Below are 22,110 nucleotides of genomic sequence, written 5' to 3'. Positions count from 1 at the left end.
AGGTTTGTTCGAGAACAGGCAGAAGGGGGTTCACCTTACCAAAGGTTTGATCAAAAGAACAAACAGAATCAGGTTGTACGAGTGCTATAATACACTTATTTATTCTCATTAAGTCAGAGAATCATGCATGCATGGGAGGTCAGACTAATTCTGATCTCTCTGAAGGAATCATTTGTAGGAACATTTATACCCTCAAAGCAAAGTCAATAAGTTTCCCCTCCTTCCTGACTCAGGATGCCTAGGTCAGTCAAAATTACAGTTCCCATATATTTAATTATACTATGAGAAAGAAATTTCTTAATGTGATAATTTTGTAAAACAATAAGAGAGATGTCAAAGTGTCAATTGAAATTTTAGTTCCAGGATGTCTGTGTTTCTTCTATCATAAACATAACACAACACAATGTAACACAACAGTGCTCATAAACAAATGTAAAGAAAGAGGCTGCTACCCAAGATAGAGGCTAACAAAGGAGAGTTATAGAACTTAAGACAAGAAAAATGTCTGGTGGGCCAAGTTCTTGGCAGAAGAATGTTCCTAGTCAACAAAGTCCAGTGGGACAGCTTGGGTTCACTCAGAGCAAAGTAAAGCACATCTGTTATGCCAGAGCACACAAAGCATTATGATACGTTAAGCTCAGAGTGGGCCAAAAATGTCTTTCTCCTGATTTGCCAATCCAGGTTTTAGGTCTTTCTCAGGTGAGAGGGGCTTAAGCTGGTTGACAAGACAAATATTGTCTAGAACTCAGAACTGCTAAAACTGCAACTTTTGTTTTGTCAACCATTTCCAAAATAAACATTGGCTTCAATTGTTGAAAGAAAGTGTCTTTTGAAACATTCTGGTGGGGGAAAAATTAAATTCTGATCTCTTTGGGAAACAGAAAGCCCAAATCCTTTTAGCCTAGAACACAAAGACAGAACAGCTGAAGAAATTGAATTGTAGGAAGTTATTCAAATTGTTTGGGTTTTTTGAAGTTATATTACATTGTTTAGAGCAGCATAGACGCTAACTAATGGAAAATATTGCTTTCTGAAGGGCTAAGGATGAGACAGAGCACTCATTCAAGGCAATTTCCACTCCCAATTTTTAACTAACTCAATATTAGATATAAAAATCTGAATTTACTAAATAGAGAAATTAAGTTGTGATTTATTCACCCTACAAAAGTATTCTCCAAGAGACTCCACACAGAGAACTCCACTGGTTCATATAAAGCATGATTCTGTTTACAGAAATTTGATTCACCTGTTGTTATTCAGTTGTTTCAGTCACATCTGATGTGACCCCATTTGGGGTTTTCTTGGCAAAGATACTGGAGTAGTTTGTCATTTCCCTCTCCAGCTCATTTTACAGATGAGGAAACTGAGGCAAATAGGGTGAACAGTGCCTGGCCCAGGGTCACACAGCTAGTAAGTGTCTAAGGCTGTATTTGAACTCATGAAGATGTCTTCCTGATTCCCAGTGCTCTTTCCACTATGCCACTTAGCTGCTCCAATTTACCTACAACTTTTCAAATTTGCACTTACATTCAAAACTGCTCAAAAGAGTCAAACCTCATGAATCCTACTAGAAAAACAAAGTGGATGAAGAATGTACACTGTGCAGATCACAAGCATGCTGGCTGATGGGCAGCACTGAGTCAGTCTATCCACATTTATCTTACAAGATCATAGATTTAGAAGTAAAATGGACCTCAGAGGCCACATAATCCAATCCTCCCATGTTACAGATTAGGAAAATGAGGCAGACTTAGGCTCATAGATCTAGAGTTAGAAAAAACCTCAGAAACTTTTTATAGATGAAGAAACTGAAACTTGGGGAGGCTATGACTTGCCCAAGATCAAGGAGGCAGTAAGTGGCATAAGGTGGAATATGATCCCAGGACTTCTAACTCCAAAAGCAGGGATCTTTCCGCCACACTGCCTCTTAGTGCTTCCCTTGAATGGGTATTGCAGATGAACAATGAGGTGAACCCAGAAGTGACTAATAGGAAGAAAAGAGAGGGCTAGGTTATCTTTGAAAAATGATGTAGTTGGGGGCAGCTAGGTGGCGCAGTGGATAGAGCAGAAGCAGTAGATAGTCAGGAGGACCTGAGTTCAAATCTTGCCTCAGACCAAACACTTGACACTTACTAGCTGTGTGACCCTGGGCAAGTCACTTAACCCCAACTGCCTTAAAAAAAATGATGTAGTACTTTCAATAATCTCAAGTTTTACCCTGACACAAAAGCCATTTTTTAAAAATGCTGATATTCTCCTGATGGAGGGCACAAGAAGATATAGTGAAGAAAGTGCTGAATTTGCAGTCAGGAAGACCAGGATTCAAATCCTTCCTTAGACACTAGCTGTGTGTCCCTGGTAAATGGCTTTAATACTTTGAGCTTCAGTTTCCTTATGTGGAAAAAATGTGGACAATAATATCATCTACCTGACAGGATGCGGTGAGAATCAAAAGGTATGTTTGGATTCTATGTGTAAGACACTATTATAATGGATAGAGAGCTAGCCTGCAAGCCAGAAAGACCTGGGTTCCAGTTCTGCCTCTTGATCATACTATGTGACCAAGGGAAAAGGATTTCACTTCTAAGAGCTCTGAGGCAATTTTCTAAGATTATAAATTACAGAGTAGTTGAAGATCTACATTGGTAAGGTAGTTTCCATGGGGGGGGGGGTGTGGAGGAGAGGGGTCTCCTATGATGATGAAATCACATCTAAGCAAACAAAAAATTCTCCTAATGATGGTAAATAGCTATGAATTATGAAATACCATAATCTCTGAAGAATCAAAATTACAAATAACCTAAAGGGCAATGGAGAAAAGCATAGTGGGGGGTAAATAAACTTTTACCAGAATATTATTAATTAAACACATAAGAACAAATAATCAAGGTAGAAAGCTTACTATGGATTTTTGCAACAGTTCAAGTCTAAGAGAGCCTTGACTATTTGCCCAGTCAATGGAGTTGTTACTGTTTAATCGTTTCAGTTATGTCCCACTATTTGTGACCCCATTTGGGGTTTTCTTAGCAAAAATACTGTAGTGGTTTGCCATTTCCTTCCCTAGCTCACTTTACAGATGAGGAAACTGAGGCAAACAGTGACTTGCTCAGAGGCACATAGCTAATAAGTGTCTGAGGCTAGATTTGCACTCAGGTCTTCCTGAATCCAGGCCCAGTACTCTAGCCACTGCACCACCTTGCTGCCCCCCAGTCAATGGAAAAAGAATACCAAATCTCTGAACCCAATCTTAGTTAAGTCCCTTTACTTCCCAACCTTCCTTCACCTTGCCACCTCAAATTAATTTCTCTGCCCATTTTTTCACTTGCTCTTTTCTCCCATAAGTGTTTCAATGTTCTATTCCTCTTTCATTACTTTTATGGCTTTTTTGCTTACTTCTTTTGTGAGCCTTCAGACACTATGCTTTTCTGATACTATTCCAGGAATCCAAAATGAACACCTTACAAGCAAAAGCTGTATTATACTTTTCCCAGAGGAGAACACGGTTGTGTCTAATTGCATTTTGTTACTGCTTTGCAAACTTTTTTTCATAATAAGATACAAAGAAGCAAAACAGTTGAGAACATTTAGCAAAATAATTAAACCCAATACATACCTGAGGTATCATCATTATTATTTATTGAACATCTGTTGACAAGAAGCGAAGTAGGAATAAAGTTAATTAACAGGAAATTATGCCTGGCCTCAAGGAATTTTAATCTAAAAACCAAGGACTTTGCAATCTACAGCCTGCTGACCTAGAGACTACCACAAAGGGAAATAGAAGACACAATTTTTATACATATGCACAACTTTCATGACAAAAAATTCTCTGTGACACGTAGGCATTTCTTTTGTGATAAATCTAATCAAGTATTGAAATAAGGGCCAAAAGCCTTCAATGGACACATAAACAATATAATGTCTAAGTCTTGCTTAAGGTGCACAGATTCTTTGTCCCTATTCTATTCCAAGTTTAGAAAAAGTGATATATGATGATCATCAGTTTAGTTTCTTCTTCATAGGTAAGGAAGATTTAGCGATTGCCTTTCATTCATTTGCCATGGGGGCAAGGGGTGCAAAACTGTCCTTTCAAAAGTGTGCCCTCCCACCCCCACCTGCCATGGAAACTTTCTTCATTGATACAGATCAGCACCTCTTTTGCAACTTAGCCTTATGTAAGGGGACTGGCATGCAGAGGTATTAGGAAAAGTGACACAAGGCAAGAATCAAGACAATGCTGCTGAAGAACTCAAGTTCCAGTGCCCAGAAGATATCCTGCTATTGACACAATGGCAGAGGTTGGAGTTGTGTAATGGAGTACTACACTGGACCATCACTGGTGACACTCACAGCATCAGGAAGCAGTTGGTATTACCCTGAGTCTACTGCCCTGTAGCTGAAAAGGCTTTTTAAGGTGGCTCTGGATATACGGCATAAGATAAGAGAGCCTGCTAGAGCTGCTAAAGGACAGATTTTACCGGTCCAGGATTCAAATATCACTAAGAAGTGCAAGACTTGCTCTTATGTGAAAAATAAAGTGCTGCCAAATTGTACTTGGAGGATATAAGCACCAGTAAATTTTAGAAACCTGTCTATATCAACTTTCTATCTTTAGCAGGTGATAGTACATATGTACCAGTACATAGTAAAGCTGGGGAAAGCCAGGTGGTAAAGCGGACAGAATACCAGACTGGAATAGGAAGATCTAAGTTCAAATCCAGCCTCAGACACATATTAGCTGTGTGACCCTGGGCCAGTCACGTCACCCTGTTTGCCTCATTTTCCTCATCTATAAAATGAATTGGAGAAGGAAATAGTAAACCACTCCAGTATCTTTGCCAAGAAAACCTCAAATGGGGACAAAAAGAGTAGGACAAGACTGAAACGATTCAACAATAACAACATTAGTACATAGTACGTATCTTTGGTTGCTTATAGAACATACGCCACATTTTGATGGTAACAATTCAGTAAGAGTGCACAGGCATACCCAATTAGGAACCAGAAAACCTTCATGGTTGCTAAAGTATCTTGGAAGAAGGATTTCTCAGTATATGGACTTTCAGGATCCATTTTGACCGTGATTGAGACTTTAAAAACATACCATTCAGAGATATTAGTTTTGACTGGCATTGAGGAGTCTAAAACTACACTTTATCAGCCTGAAGAAGACTCACAGCCTGAGTGTTAGACAATGGACAACGAATGGACACATGACATGCCTTGTACAGTCTTTTTAAAAATTCATTTTAAACAAATACAAAAGGAAAAAAGGAAAAAAAATTCCCATGTACACAGCAGAACATAGAGGATTCAATATAAAACAATAAATTACCATTTCAAATGGTTTACTTTTTTAAAAACCTACATAATAAATATTACACATTGTTTTCAAAGCTACCCAGATTTTCTGTGCTTCCTTCTAAATTTTATTTTATTCTCTGCTGAGCATTATTTTATTTTATTTTATTTTATTCTCCTTCCTTCCCTAAAAGGGAAGGCTTGCCCTAGGGAAGGCTACAATTAAACAAGAATACACACACACACACACACATATACATTTATATCTATTTGCATACATATATACATAAACATGCATATACATATGCATAAAACCATACTATCAATCTTTCTATTTGTTAATTCCTTCTCTGAAGGTGGATAGCATCTTTCTTCATAGGTCCACATCATTCCATGTTTTTCTAAAATCCACCAGCTCATCATTTCTTATGTCACAGTAGGATTCCATCATAATCATATATCAAAATTTATTTAGCCATTCCCCAACTGAACAGCACCTACCATTTTAGCCTGATAGGTGTAAGATGATATCTCAAAGTTGTTTTCATTTGCATTTCTCTATTCAAAAAGGATTTGTAGCATTTTTTCATATGACTGTATATAATTTTCATTTCTTCATCAAAAAACTGCCTGTTCACGTCCTTTGATAAATATCAACTGGGGAATGATTTGTATTCTTACAAATTTGACAAAGTTCTTTATATATTTGAGAAATGAGATCTTTATCTGAGAGATGGTCTATGAAAGTTTTTCCCCAGTTTTCTGCTTTCTTTCTAATCTTGTCTACTACATTGGTTTTATTTGTATAAGAACATTTTAATTTAACATATTCAAAATTATCCATTTTACATAATACTATCTCTTGTTTCTTCATATATTATTCTCCTATCCATGAGTCTGATAGGTAATATGTTTCATGTTCTTCTACTTTCCTGTAATATCTCCCTTTATATATAGGTCGTGTTATCTATTTTACCTTTATCTCGGTGCGGTTTAAAATACTGGTCTATACCCAATTTCTGCTAAACTGCTTCCCAGCTGTCCCAACAATTTTTACCAAATAATGAATTCTTATCCCCAAAACTTAAATTTTTACATTTGTCAAACACAAGGTTACTATAGTCCTTTACTACTGTGTATTATATGTCTACTCAGTTCCACTGATCTACTTTTCTATTTCTTAGCCTGTACCAGATAGTTTTAATATTTACTGCCTTATAGTTTAAGGTCTGGTATTGCTGAATCTCCTTCCTTTACATTTTTTTTCATTAGTATCTTTGAAATTCTTGAACTTTTGTTCTCCCAAATGAATTTTGTTATTACTTTTTCTAACTCAGTGAAATATTTTTAAGTAATTTAATTGAGATGGCATTGAATAAATAGATTAATTAGGTAAAATCGTCATTTTTACTATATTGGCTTTGCCTACCCATGAACAATTAGTATTTCTTCAATTATTTAATCAGACTTTATTTGCATAAAGTAGTTTATAATTATGTTCATGTAGTTCCTGGAGTTTTTTTTTTTTTTTTGGCAGGTATACTCTCAGCTATTTTACACTATTTACAGTTATTTTAAATGGTCATGTCAACTGGACCAGAACCAGTCCCAAACCTATAGGTGACCAAAACCAAAACACAGCAGGCCAGAGACAGTTGTATCAGGACACACACAGAAGTTTAATTAATTTCAGAGTGAGGAAGATGACACCTGCAGGCTGAAGCCACTCCTCCTAAGAAGAAGAGCTTAACATGCTGGACCAAAGGTAGGTCTTACATATGTAAAAACCACAAGTGGGCTGGAGTATGACATAATCATTTTTAGGTCTTGAGTTACTGTTCCCATGGCTGGCATTTCTTGGGACAATACAGGTGTTCGTGGGTCCTGTGGGAATAGTCATGGTCTCAAGTCTTGGGGGTTTTGATTACTCTTGGGTTCAGAACCAGAGCTCTGTGACAGGAACAGGAGTACAGTACAAGGAATAGGGACTGTGATATATTTAATATATTATAATATATTTAATACTCCCCCTGATTTCCCAGAACCATCCATTATATGGGCACATTTTGCTTAAGTCAGGATGTTTTGATTCAAAATGGCGACGAAGATTGTATTCCTTTGGAACAACTATTACTTCTCAGCAAACAAAGCACAATATTTTGTCTCTTGTGTAAGTAAACAAGTTATCTATTTGTCCACTCCAGATTAAACACTCTATGTTCTGCTTGGATCTTCCATTTCTTTTCATCACCCATTTTACAAAGTCACCCCAAAAACTTTAATGTTAGAACCAAAATATCTCCAAGGCAACTGCTCACATACAAAGAAGTACTGAACTGAGTGTGTGACCTTGGAGAAAGTGCCAGACATTCAGGTAATGTGGAGGGCAGCCATGCAGTGAGGGAGGGGAAGAAGCCCTTGCATTGTGGCTGCTCTTTGCATCGCAAGGGTCAGCTGTGTTGGTGCCTGGCTGCATTCACTTTGTCTCTGTTCAACACCAGTAATGACGGAAAACACATCGAAAAGATAAACTCTCACTCCTCTGAGTCTAGAGACAGACTGATGATGGTTGGTTGCCTTGGGTCATGTGACAAACAGGAGCGAGGGCACACTCGCCAAGTTCCATGATGGCCACAGCAGTGACTAGTGGTAGGTGAGTTAAGTGGGGCATGGACAAAGCATTCGTTATAGCTTTACTTTCTTTTACGTCCTCTACATTTTTCGCAGGCAGCCTGAAATCCTTTGGCCCAAGGGCTACATGTGGTGCAGGCCTGTTCTGGACATTGTGCTAAGCACTGAAGATTTTTGTTGTTGTTCACTTGCTTTCGGTCACATCTGACTCTTTGTGACCCCATTTGAGGTTTTCTTGACAAAGACACTGGAGTGGTTTGCCATTTACTTCTCCAGCTCATTTTACTGATGAGGCACTGAGGCAAACAGGGTGAAGTGACTTGCCCAGGGTCACACAGCTAACAAGTGTCTGAGGCCAGATTTAAACTCAGGAAGATGAGTCTTCTGACTCCAGGCCCAGCCCTCTAGTCACTGCACCTCCTAGTTGCCCCAAAGCACTGTGGGTACAAATAGGCACAAAACAAAACAAAAACAGTGTCTGCTCTCAAGGAGCTCAGTCTAATGGGAGGCATGATATGAAAACAATTATGTACAAATAAGGTACAAGATAAATTGCAGGTAATTTCAGAGGGAGAGCACTGAGAAGAAAAGACTAAGAAAGACTTCTTGCAGCATATGGACTTTTAGCTGAGAATTGAACTAAGCCAGGAAAGTTAGGAGACAAAAATGAAGAGGAAGAGAAATCCAGCCATGAGGCATGGCTATTAAAAATTCACATAGTCAGATGATGGAGTGTCTTGTGTAAGGAATAGCAAAGAAGCCAGGTCACTGGATCACAGTGTAAGGTGTAAGAAGATTGCAAAGGTAGAAGAGGCTAGGTTATGAAGCGCTTTAAAGCCAAACAGAGGATTTTAAGATCAATTTGACAGTTGAGTGGAAGATGCGTTGGAATGAGGAGAGACTTGAAGCTGGGAGACCAACCAGCAAGCTATTGTAATAGTTTAGGCATGAAGTGATGAGGGCCTGCACTAGAATGGTTGCAGTATAAGAGGAGAGAAGAGATGTATACAAGAAATGTTACTAACGTCAAAACAACAGGATTTGACAATTGACTGGCTGGGTGAGATGAGACAGTGAGGAATAGAGGAGGATAGCAAGGTTGGGAGCCTGGGCAACTAGGAAGATGCTGGCACCCTTGACAGGAAAAGAAAAGTTGGGAAGTGGGGAGAGAGAGTGAGTGTGTGTGTGTGTGTGTGTGTGTGTGTGCGCGCGCACGCGCACAGTGTGTGCAGGTAATGAGTTCAGCTTTCCACCTGTTGAGTTTAAGACGTCTAGCGGACATTTAGGTCAGGATGTCTAGGCAGCTGAAGATATGTCTGGAAATCTGAGTCATCTGTATAGAGGTAATTGAAACCAGATGACAATACAGTGTTTAACTATGAAAGATATGTCTTGCATGTAATTGAATATGTTCATTGATGAACATGGTAATTATTGCATATTTACATACCTTAGATAATTTGCCTTTTATCCATGAATAATTTTTCTGCTTGCATATTTGATTATATGTACTATTATTTATGCATATCTCGTCATATAAAACTACTCATGTTGTTACATTGCTTTGTTTTACTGATCATATGTATTTGCTTATGGAAATAAATGTACTACTATAACATGTACATGTGAAATGTCCTGCATGTCATTTAGATCTTCAATCACTAGAGCTATCCAGGATTTAGTACTACATACAAATATATCCAAATGTATCCCAAATGATTTGCTAGGGACTAGGGAGAGTTAAAAGAGTTAATATTTAAAAGCCTAAGACCTAACAAAATAAAAAGGAGCTAATAATGAAATAGTAAACTAACTTTACGTGGCCACTTCAGGACATCTTTTTATTAGGGGATTACTTAAGTCTCTGGAGTGAATTAGAGGGTAATATCAAAGGACAAATGATGATTAGCCATGCCCCTAGGTGACCCTTAAGAGATGATCCAATTCAAGAGTCAATCAGTTCTAGTACTTTCAGGCAGAAGCAAATCTTAAGGAACCCATTTCCTGATGAGATGTATGATAGATGTATGGAGCTAGAGGAGGGAAAGCCCCAAGAAGCAAGGAAAGCAGAAACAGAGGTGAGGCAGCCTCCTCAGGAGTGGGTCCGTGGGTCCATGGCTCCGGGAGAAAGGCTGTGTAAACCAAATAGTCAAGAACAGTGTCAGACAGACAACTAACACCACCGACAGCAAAGTGGTCATTCTGATTCTTCTTTCCCTCCTTGGGCTCCCTCATGGGACCCTGAAGCTTTTTCCTCTTGTAGAAGGAGAGTCTATTTGCCTCTGTTTTAAGAATTTACTTTGTCTTTATAAACAGTTATCCACAAACATTTGCTATTCTGAGTATACTTACTGGGAGAAGGCAATGGGTGTGGGGCGAGGTATGAGGGGGATAGCATCCCCAGAGAAGAGAGACACTTTAATCAAGAGGTGTTCTGCCAGAGCATAAGTGGCATATATACTAGGAAATCCATACTTACCACCCCATCTCTCCTAGGATTAAACTCAAGAGAATCACCTGGTTAAGTGACTTGCCCATGGATATACAGCTAGGATGTATCAGCGAGGACTTGAACCAAGGTCTTCCTTACTCTAATGCCAGGCCCTCATCCACAATTCCACACACAGTCTCTCAAACATAACAGGTCACTGAATAACTTTTTGTTTCATGAATGAGTGGCCTTACAGTTTAATGTCCTCCATGCACGGAATGTTCTCCCTGATCTTCTCTGACTCCTGATCTCCCTGGCTTCAAGTCCCAAGTAACACCCTGCCTTCTCCAGGAAGTCTTCCCCAGCCCAGCTTAATTCCAGGCTTACTATTATTTCCTATTTATCCTGTATATAGTTACTTTGTACACATTTGTTTGCAGGTTGTCTTCCTCCATTGAATTGTAAGCTCCTTGAGGGCAGGTGCTGTCTTTTGCTTCTTTTTGTATCCCCAGGGCTTAGCACAGTGCCTGGCACACAGTAGGCGCTTAATAATTGTTCTGAACTGAACTGAAGCTGGAGGCAGAGGATCTAGGTTCAAATCCTGGCTCTGCCCCTTACAGTGCGGGCGAGCTAGGGCAGATGGCTCCTTTTCTCCGGGCGGGTCCTCGCCTGTCAAACGAAGGGAGTGGCTCGGACCTCGAGGGTCCCTTCCATCCCAGAAAGAGTCCCACCCACCCAAAGTAACCTCGCCTTCTGGGGGAACCCCCCTTTCTGGGCTCCTGGCTCTCACTGCAGTGCGCCCCCACCCTCGGAGGAGGCGAAGAGGGAAAAGGTGCAGGAAGTGACGTACAGGAAGTGTCCCTTTTCCCCTTGCAGCAGGGGGAAGGCATCAAGCCCTCCCCCCAAGATGGCGGCGGTGACGGAGGAGTGGATGGCGGAGGAAGGAGGCGGTGGCAGCTGCGGCGGCGGCTCTTCTCTGGCCGCTGGGGCGTCCCAGCGACTGTCGCCGCTGCCCCCGCCGCAGCCGGCGCTGCTGGGACCCCAGTCGCCGGCCTCCCCGGCCCTGGCCTTGGACCAGCTTCCTCACAACAACACGCTGGTGGCGCTGCCCATCGTGGCCATCGAGAACATCCTCAGCTTCATGTCCTACGACGAGATCAGCCAGCTCCGCCTGGTGAGGCTCTCCCCTCCCCCCCTCCGGCCCTCCTCTCTCCCAACCCCCTCCCCCAACGCCGTCCTTGCCTCCGCGGGGCAGGCAGTGGGGGAGGGACGCCAACCCCCCACACACCCCCGGCCCAGCGTCCAACCACCGAGAGCTCGGAGGGAGGGGCGTGTCCGGCTCCCCCTCCACTCTGGGCCCACCCCTACCTGGGGAGGTGGCGAACCCCTCCTGGACAGCCGCGGGGACGTCCCCTGTACCCCCCTCCTCCAGCTCCCAGGAAGGGGAGACCCAGTCGTCTGCACCCCACACTCCTGCAGTCTAGTCCCTACCACGTCAGGGGGTCCAGGCTCTAAGACCAGTGCCCCCATTTTCATCCACCCCCCCTAAGGTTGTTTGTTAAAAAAGAGATACTGTGATTGGCTGGCTTCATCTTGCTAGAATGTGAGGTATTGTTCCCCACCTCAACTCCCCATCCTAGAGTATCACAGTACTCTAGCGAGAGTGGGTTAAAGCACCTCTGTCATTTCCCAAGAACCTTGTGAAAGGGTCAAGACACGACTCTCAGCAGCTTGAGTCTGTTTTCTTACCCCAACACCCAGTGTCCTCTTGACCCATAAAAACATCCCTGGAAAACAGGCTTTGAGACATCTGCTGTCACCCTTGACACTTTCTCCTTGCCCCCAACCAACTTGCCGTTTGTCGATCTTGCTCTCCCTTGCAATATCTTCTAACTAGAGTAATTTACTTCTACCCCTCTGGCTTTGGAATCTTTTATATCCCGTAATTGTGTCTAGCTTCGTCCATGAGTTTCATAAATAGAATCTGTCATTAGAACTTGACTTCACCCAAGGGGCTTGGCTCGAGATTTGACAGTGATTCAGTTCACTCATGTTTTGCTTCTTTTCAGTGATTTTCTCTTTGAATGGAATAAGGAAAAGATTAAAGAAGGTGGGCATTTTGATGTGTGGTTTGAAAAAACCACATATGAGTAGAAGCTAAAACTGCAGTCTGTTTTCAAGAAGACAAAGACATCACACTTGAGTGTGCATAGTGCCTTTTCTTTCGAAGAGATAGAATAGATTAAGTTGTATATTTATTAGAATTTTGTCTTTATGGAAATCATACCAATTTGAGGAAGAAAGCTCATGAAGTCACAGAAAAAATACTAATTTGAAATGATAGCCAGGTTTCTAGTCAGCAAAATTATCAAGCTGTGCCAATCTCTGCATGATACAAAATTCTTCAACATTAGAATAATTTTTAAAGTAGGTTGTCCTTGTATTTCAAGTAAATGTCACTGTAAATTTATAATATTTAAATATTCCTTATTTTCCCCCCAAAATAAGAATTCTTGCCTGAGATCATGTACTTTTGTGATTTCTGAAAATGGGCATAACAGTACTTTTGTTCAGTGGCTTTGGAATTTGTGTTACTGTCAATTTTCAATGTGGGGGGAGGAATTTTTGAAGTTTAGAATGATTTTAAGATAGCTTTTCTCTAGAGGGGAAAACCAGTTTGTTTTGAGGTTAATATTAAAACATCTCATAATCACTGGAAATGAGTAGTCTTATATAAAACCTATAGATTCATACTCTCTTAATTTTTTAATTGGTAAGTTTAGTCTTTATTTCAGGCATTAATATACAGGTCTGCATATAAGGATTCTCCCCTCCCCCATCCCATAAAATTCTGCATCCATTTTCTCTCATCTTTCTGCAAAAGTGTTTTTTCCCTAGATCTTCACAGTGCACATTCTTATTCACATATATAAAATATGACATAATGCTCATGTTGTTTATCTTTTGTGAGGAAGTTGAGGTGAATCATATAAGCCTTTACTCTGAAGCCTCTAATATGGTCCATGATCCCATACCATTTTCAAAGAGGTTTTCTCCTGCCAGTAGATGTCAGCACTGCCTTGATTATTATCTCTTTCTTTTTGTGGAAATCGGCAGGAAAATACACCTAGTTGGTGGTAGGGCTTTATTTGCCTTTGAAGCTAAAGTAACAATTTATACAATAAGCTTAGTTTACAAAAGATAAAAAATTGATTATATATATTAGTACATAAGTTTCCTTGTATTGTAAACTAGGGGTTTTTGAGAAGAATTAAGTCTATTTAAAATATATAATATTTTGCCTGTTTCTGAATACATTCCTTATAATTATTGTTCTGTCGGTTTAACAGTCTTTTATGGGTTATTATGACCTCTTTCTTCTTTTGCCATTTTTTTTAGAAATTTTACTATAGCACCCTAATTAGGTGGTAATCAGATATAGGTCACAGGGGCCACATTCAAATTCTTATTCATGTCTATGTTCTTTAGATGATCTGATAGAAGAAGTTGAAATTGCTAAAATGAGGTTTTTGCATTATTTGTATAATTTAACAAGTTGACAGACTTTTCTTTGTTTCTCCATACCACGGATTATTGAGATTTGACTATTTATGCAATGAATTCCAAAAAATTGTCAAGACTCTTTAGTTATCTTGGGATTTTGTTGTATTTGTGTGCTTGTTCTCCCCTCCTCTAGAACCTTGCTTTAGTAATCATGTTTTTTCACATATGTTCAATCTCTCCCTTTCTGGTTTCTTATCTATTACATGTTTCTGATTCCCTAATCCTAAAAAAGCATTTCCTTAACTCTTCTGACCTATCAAGCTACCATCCCATCTCTTTCCCTTTGAATACCAACCTTCTTGGAAAAAGCTATTTATACTAGATACTTCATTGTTCCTCCACCACCCTCACTCTACTGAAACCATTCTCTCTAATGTCAGCAATGACCTGCGCATTGCCAGATCCAAAAGCATTTTTTCCTTCCCTTTTTATCCCTCATCCCTTTGCACTATTGGCAGATTTTGAGTCTATTGAACAACCATTTCCCCAAATATTTTCTTTTTCCCTTGGATTTTGGGACAGTATGCTCTTCCTGGTTCTTCTACTGTCTCTGTAACCATTCTGTCTCCACTATCTCTTCCCTGCTCCTTTAATCTTGGTATTTCCCAAATTTGTACTCAGTCTTCTTTATTTTCCCCATTCATTCATTGCTTTCCAGGTCTCTCTAGCTTTGACTTTTCATCTAAACTTTGTACATGTCTCAGACTCTATATGAAATCATCGTGTGGATATGCCATTAGTAACTCAAAATCCCCAGTGTCCAAAACTGAACATGTTTCTCCAAAAACTTGTTTTTCTTCTTACTTGACTCTCTGTCAGTGATACCACCATTCACCCAGTTGCATATGTTTGAAACTTTGTTATAACTGTTGATTTTACCCCTTCCCTCAGATGGACCTCCAGTCATTGTCAAGTCCTGTTGATTTTCTCTCTACATCTCTCAAGTCCTTCTCATCTGTATTCCTAGTGCCAATACCCCAGTAGTGGCCCTCATTACCTAACACTTCAACAACAATTGTACACTTCCCATTTCTGCTCTCCCCTCCAACATATCCTGCTGCCAGTTTAATTTTCCTTGTGGACATATCCTAACATATCACTCTCCTCTGCTGAAAACAATCCATAGGCTTCTTGCTACATACTAAATAAATTCCAAACTATTTAAATTGTCATTCAGAGCCTCCCGTAATGCTTTTTGAGCCTTATCTCATACTATTGCAAGTATGCCAAACTGGAGTAGCCGCTGTTTCCCATATATCACTATCCATGCTATTGTTTTGCCCGAAATTCCCTCTCCTGCCTCTTTATTTGAAATTGGAACCTTCCTTTAATTCTCAGTTGAAAAGCTATCTTCTCTCTTTTCTCTCTCCCACATTCCCATCAGTAATAATTCTTCCTTCCTTTGAACCTCAAATAGCACTTGTTTGAACCTCTCTTTTGTTTCTTGCATATATCTTTTTGTAAAGGATGGAGGAACAAGTATTTATTAAACACCTTCTATGTACCAGCCACTGTGCTACCATGTGCATCTACACTGTGCCAGGCACATAGTCTCACTTGAGATAACATTTGTATTACAATTGCTTGTGAATCTTTACTACTCTATGAAGTTATAAATACCACAGAGACTGTTACTACTTTATTTGATCTTTGTACTTTCCCTAGCTCAGTGTTCTGTACATAATAAACACTGAATAACTGTCTGTTGATGTTAAGCCATAATGGATGTTGATTCATTAACTGCACCTAGTCCTTGGAAATCTTGGCTATACAAACATTTTGTTTCTTGTCATATAGATATCCCTTGTTTTAAACATATTCAAAGTGTGCCTCATAGCATTCTTTTGAATAGTGTTTCTCTTCCCCCCACCTTCCTACTCTCAATGCATTTAATGTTATTTGTCTTACAGATTTTTTGGATGACCCATTATCCGTAGGACATGTACTTTGAATTGCTTTTCTAATAGAGCTAATAGATTTTGTGCTGCCCAGTTCTCTTGAGATGGGGGACAGAACAGGGCTATGAGGGCTACATAGAATCTCTTAGTTAAAAGTGACCATAAAATCAATGTAGTCCAACCTGGAACGTAACAGTGGTTGGTCATCCGTTTTTGAAACAATTGACTGAGGCCCATGGCCATAGAAAAGATGAAAACTACTTTGAATCTGTAATCTTGAATCAAATGTACCATGCTTTGACCCATTTAAGAGTATAGCAAATGTGGAAAGTTTATTTCATAGAAATGTCCTATAGAGAATTTCTTCTAGACCTCCATTTTTTAACGTAGTCTTTTTTGTTTTTGTATATGGAGGAACGAGCAGGCATAGCACAAAGCATTGGGAAATATAAAGATAATTTATGTTTGGCTTTGAAAAATGTAGACAGCTTGATACTTCATTCCCTTCTTGTCTTCGACTATTGGTGGCCTAAAATCCAGTTAAGACAATATATGGGAAGAGCAGATTTCAAATTGCTATAGATAATTAAATTCTACAGGTTGTGTGTGTATGGTGTGTGTCTATGTGTGTGTGCATGCGTGCATACATGTGCCTACCATATGAATGTCACTCTATTAGAAATTCACAGATATTTGAGGGTTGACTGTACTTTTCTCTCTCTTTTTTTTTTTTCTTGGCTATGCAGTGGGATTAAGTGATTTGCCCAGGGTCACACAGCTAGTAATTGTTGTGTGTCTGAGGCTAGATTTGAACTCAGATTCTTCTGACTCCAAGGCCAGTGCTCTATCCACTGCACCACCTAGCCGCCTCGGGTTGATTGTACTTTGCTATTATAAAAATTATTTTCTTTGAAGTTGAATAAGTGTAATTAGATCAGTCCCACATTTCAGTTGTGGTCTTTAAGAACTTTAATTCTGCAGTAAAGATTATTCAAGTATATTCATGTAATAGAAGAATTTAAAAATTTTTGAAGTTCAGACTTCTCGCTTCTTACTTGTGAGTTTGGGTCAGTATCTGAACATCTATAGGAAATGGTTTTGACCACATTCAGTGCAGTTCAACAAAAAGTCCATACTTGAAGCCTTTCCAGCTTGGAAAGATTTAACAGTGTTTATGCTCTTTTGAGAATCCAAGGCCACTTGCACTGCACAATAAAGTATCTGGGTAGAACTTTAGGGTCTTATTAATAGCATTATTTGTATGCTAATAATATACATATGCAACAGACATTCTTCATGTTATGCTTATTTACAGTGTTAATGGATAGTGCTTCTACATCTGTTCTTTTTTCGCATGAATTATATATCAAATACAAGCATTCATACCTTTTTTTTGGTATCCTCAGCGATTTGCATGGTGTCTGGCACATAGTAAGTTAGTAAATGCTTGTTGATTTGACTTGTTCAGGCACAGCTAGTGAGTGATAGAATCAGGACTAGAATCCAGGACTCCTACCTCATAATCCCATACTTTTTTTCTAGTATTTTCAGTGCCAGTATCAACAGGACTTAGGTCAAAGAAGTACATACTGCTCTTTTCAGTGATAAAACGATTTTCATTCTAATCTTTGAAAAATGTAAACAAAATACAGTGATCTTGACTAACTAGGTGGGAGTTAGTTGTAAATTTTCCATAGGAGTTACTGTAAATTCTTGAACAGGAGGAGAGAACATAGAAATTTGTTTTTCTACTGTTTAGAAGGGGAGATTAAGGAGAGCGAGAGTGCTATTGTAAACTAGGTATGAGATAATGTCACTACCTGGAATAAATGTAATCAAGAAATGAGATATTATCACTACCTGGACTAAAGTGGTATGATTGTAGACATATTAGAAGCAGCTCTATCTCAAATGCTTCTTGAAAGAATTGGGAAATGGTAGATTGAATGTGGGTAGCAAAGAAGAGAAATTAATTGAAGTTGGCTCCAAAGTGTTAGTCTGGGGTATCTCTACATTTATTTCTTAGGTTACAGAATCCAAATTATAAATTTTTGCTATAAAAATATTCTATTACCTTTAATCTTGATTTATGAAGAAAATTTTTGTTACAATGAAATTTCTTCATTGGTGAATTATTTATTGTTTATAGACATAGAATTTCTCTGCATCTGAGAAAATAGTGCGAGTAATGTATCATAAGTTTATATCCTATTATCCAGTGAAGTGTTCTCAATGCTGAAAGGTTTGAAGCCAGCCTTCCTGTACTCCCTAAAAAACTCGCAAACTGTGGTGTTAAAGCTAGAAAAGGTGTTAGGGATCATCTGGTCCAGCTCGTTGGTTTTACAGAGAAAAAAACAGACTCTCGAGAGGGAAAGTGACCTGCCCAAGCTCACCAATAAAAAGGAAGGCTTATTCAACACTTACTGAAAGTGGAGCTAAAGTACAAACAAGTAGGACCCAGATTCGGACTCATGAGACATTAGAACCAACTTTGTTCAACTCCTTCATTTTACAGAGGAGGAAATAGAGACCTCCAGTTAGTGTCAGAGCAGGTACTGGCATTTCTCCTGACTTCTGTGTCAATACACTTTTAAGCCAGAATGTTGAAAGGGACTTGGCCTCCCACTGTTTGGGTCACAGGCACTTCCAGAGCATCAGACCTTAGTTGTGTTACTTAGAACAAACAACTTCATCTGCAAAATAATGTCAAGGCCTAGATTAGCGAAGTGGCTCACCCCAGATAGTAGAACTGGGATTTATTTATCCTTAGATACTCTGAATTTAAATCCCGCCATTTTCCCCAGTGTCATACTGCCTCACCCATTTATCATCCCATTTCAGGCAAATTCTTTTGGAGAGAAGAGTTATGAATTGAACTGGCTATAAGTTTTTTGTTTTTGATCTTTCCTCCATTGGAATTTAGGAAGTACCTATATTGGCATTACTCCCTTATTTTGCTGAGGTATTTTTCTCCCTCATGTGAGTTTTATATTTTCAACCTGATCCTCCTGCTTAGCTGCCAAGCTCTAAGATTTCTGGGGGAGAAAAATTCAAGGGGGAAAAAAAGCTTTAGGTTGGGGGAAGCCTCTGTGACTTTTCCCTTCTGCGTGAGCTCCTTTCCTACTCCCTCTGCTTCTAGTACCCTCTTCCCAAAACTACTTTGTATTCATTTTGTAGGTAATATGCATACTTATATGTATGCACATTGTTTCTCCCTGTAGTAAGTTGCCTAATAAGTATGTGTTGAATGATCCTACAACTTCTTCCTAACCAAAAGGGATCCATCTCCCTTACTACTATGGGCCAGTTGTGGAAGTGGGAGGTGGGTTTCCTGGTCTGTGTGGCTGCTGGGCTGTGAGAAGGATTTGGAAGGGGCTCCTGAATCAACCAACCATTTTATCATGTGCTTTCTATGTGCCAGGAACTATGCTAAATCCTAAAGATACTAAGACAAAAAAGAAATAGTACCTTTTCTCGAGGAGTTTATATTCTGTTGGGCAAAATAACATATCCTCATATAAATAGTGACAATACATACAAAGTAAATGCATAGTAATTTCATAAGGAGGGCAGCTAGGTGGTTCAGTGGATAGAATGCCAGACCTGGAGTCAGAAAGACTTATCTTCCTGAGTTCAAATTCAGCCCCAAAAACTAGTTGTGAATCCCTGGGCAAGTCACTTAACCTTGTTTGCCTCAGTTTCTTTATCTGTAAAATGAGCTGGAGAAGGAAACGGTGAACCACTCCAATATCTCTGCCAAGAAAATCCCAAATGGGGTCATCAAGAGTCAGATGTGACTGAAATGACTAAACAACAACAACAAATTTCACAGGGAGCGTGGTGCAGTAAGAGCTAGAGAAATCAGTAAAGGTCTCATTAGGAGGTGGCATTTCAGCTGAGTTTTAAATAGACTTTAGATTCTAGGAGGCAGAGGTGAGAAGGGAATACATTGTAAGCATGGAAGACTTCCTGTGTGAAGGTGTAGAGACTGGAAACAGTGTACAGTGTAAAGGAACAGCTTGTTTGTTTTCTATGTTTGGGCCAGCTGGTGGCACAGTGGGTAGAGTGCTAGGACTGGAGTCAAGAAAGCCTGAATTCAAATCCAGCCTCAGGTACTTACTAGCTTTGTGACCCTGGGCAAGTCACTTAACTTCTATTTGCCTCAGTTTCCTCAAATGTAAAATGAAGATAATAATAGCACCTATTTCCCGGGGTGGTTGTGAGGATCAAATGAGATGAAAATTGTAAAGCACTTAGCATAGTGCTTTATAAATGTTTTTTATAAACTGTTGGCCAGTTTGGCTGAATCTTATAGTGCATGAGGGAGAGTAACACATAATAAGTCTGGAAAGGAAGGCTTCAAATATATTGTGAAGGGCTTTAAATGTCAAACAGAGGAGTTTATATTTAATCCAAAAGGCAAGAGGAGCCACTGGAATTTCTTGAGCAGGAAAGTGACATGATCAAACCTATGCTTTAGAAATAACCATCGAAGTGATAATTAAACCAATGGAGCTGATGAAATCACTGAGAGCATAGAGAGGGAAGTGGAGAGATCCCAGGACAGAGACGGGGTGAGACATGGACGATGATCAAGAAACAGAGACTGTAAAGGAATAGTCAGACAGGCATGGAGAGAACGAGAGAGAGTCACAAAAATCCAGGGAGACGAGAGTGTCCAGCATGATGGTCAGTATTGCCAAATGTTGCAGATAGGTTTAGAAGGTCTAGGACTGAGAAAGGCCATTGAATTGGTCATTAGGTGATCACTTGTAATTTTAGAGAGAGTAGTTTCAGTTGAGTGGTAAGGTCAGAAGCCAAATTGCAAGGATTTAAGTAGTCAGTGAGAGGAGAGGAGAGGTAGATAGCTTTTCCTAGTGGTTTGGCTGAGAAAAGAAGTAAAAGTGTAGAACAAAACAATGAGGTGGTTTGTTTTGTTTTTTTAAAGAGGAAGATCTGAATGCGTTTGTAGGCAGGATGGAAGAATCCAGTAGCTAGCAGGAGACTGAAGAAGATTATACAAAAAGAGACTCAAAAGCAATCAAACATAGTAGCAATGTTAGGTAAATCTAAGAATTACAACTACTCTGGTAAGGATTCATGATTTGACAAAAAATGTTGAGAAAACTGGAAAGCAGTCTGACAGAAATTATTTTTAGACTAACATCTGACACATTATGCCATAATAAGCTCCAAATGGATACATAACCTAGATAGAAAAAGTTATATCAAAACAAATTCCAGAAACAAGGAAAGTGATCCCTTTCACTATCATGGATAGAAGAACTCTTGACCAAACAAGGGATGGAAATGATCAGAAGAGATAAAATGGATGATTTTATTCACAAATTTTTGCACAAACACAATGCAGTTAGAAGAGAAACAGTGAACTGGGAAAATTTTCTTGCAGCAAATTTTTCTGACAAAGGTCTGTTGTGGAAAATGGAAGTAGCTTAGCTGTCTCTTATAGGTCTGATATTTAAAATACATAAGGAATTGATAAAATATATAAAAACAAGAGCTATCCCCATTAGATCAGTAGTCAAGAGCTATGAATAGGCAGTTCTAAAGAGAAGAAAAGCAAATTATCAATAATCATTTGAAAAAATTGTTCCACATCACTAATAATAGAAATGCAAATTAAAACGTCTTTGAGGTGGAAACCTCAAACTCATTAGATTGACAAAGATGACAAAAAACAGAAACTGACAATTTTGGGAGAGATTATAGGAAGATAGGCATACTAATACATTGTTAGTGAAGCTGTGAATTGCTCCAACCTTTGAAAGCAAATTGGAACCATACCCAAAAAGTTAGTGAACTATAAATACCTTTTAACCCAGTGATACCACTACTACTAGGTCAGTGCTCCAAAGAGATCAAAGAAAGAGGGAAAGGACTCCACGTTTTTGGTTTTGTTTTGTTTTGATGATGATGATGATGATGATGATGATGATGATGATGATGATGATGATGATAGTAGCTCTTTTTTTTGTGGCAAAAGAAAAAAAAAGACCCTGAAATCTAAGAGGATGTGAGGAATGTCTGAACACATTATGGTATATGAATGTAACAATGTTGTGCTATTAGAAATGATAAAAGGAACAGTTTACTAGAAATATAAGAAGACTTCATCAAGTAGTGAGGGTACAGTGATGAGAAGCAGAATTTATGCAGTGACTACATTGTAATGGAGAACAGCTGTGAAAGACTCAAGACCTGTAATCAATGCAGTCACAAGTCATGGCTGCAGAATACTGATGCTGTGTCATGCTTCCCATGGAG

At 39.2% G+C, this 22,110-nt stretch overlaps 1 protein-coding gene across 1 annotated transcript in view; it reads left to right on the top strand.

Annotated features, from left to right (window-relative positions):
- The first annotated feature begins 11,270 nt into the window (after nucleotides 1-11,270).
- The window catches only part of LOC114050031 (F-box only protein 28), a 61,812-nt gene continuing 50,972 nt past the window's right edge, over nucleotides 11,271-22,110 (top strand). Inside the window, exon 1 of the mRNA XM_027871558.1 lies at nucleotides 11,271-11,537. Within this exon, the coding sequence (XP_027727359.1) occupies nucleotides 11,271-11,537 (267 nt within the window). The remainder of the gene's footprint in view (nucleotides 11,538-22,110) is intronic.

This window comes from Vombatus ursinus, unplaced genomic scaffold (genome assembly GCF_900497805.2).
Source record: "Vombatus ursinus unplaced genomic scaffold, bare-nosed wombat genome assembly UNPS02014798.1, whole genome shotgun sequence".
Taxonomy (NCBI): domain Eukaryota; kingdom Metazoa; phylum Chordata; class Mammalia; order Diprotodontia; family Vombatidae; genus Vombatus; species Vombatus ursinus.
Note: the sequence above shows the minus strand (reverse complement) of the source record. Positions and strands in the feature narration are given on the sequence as shown.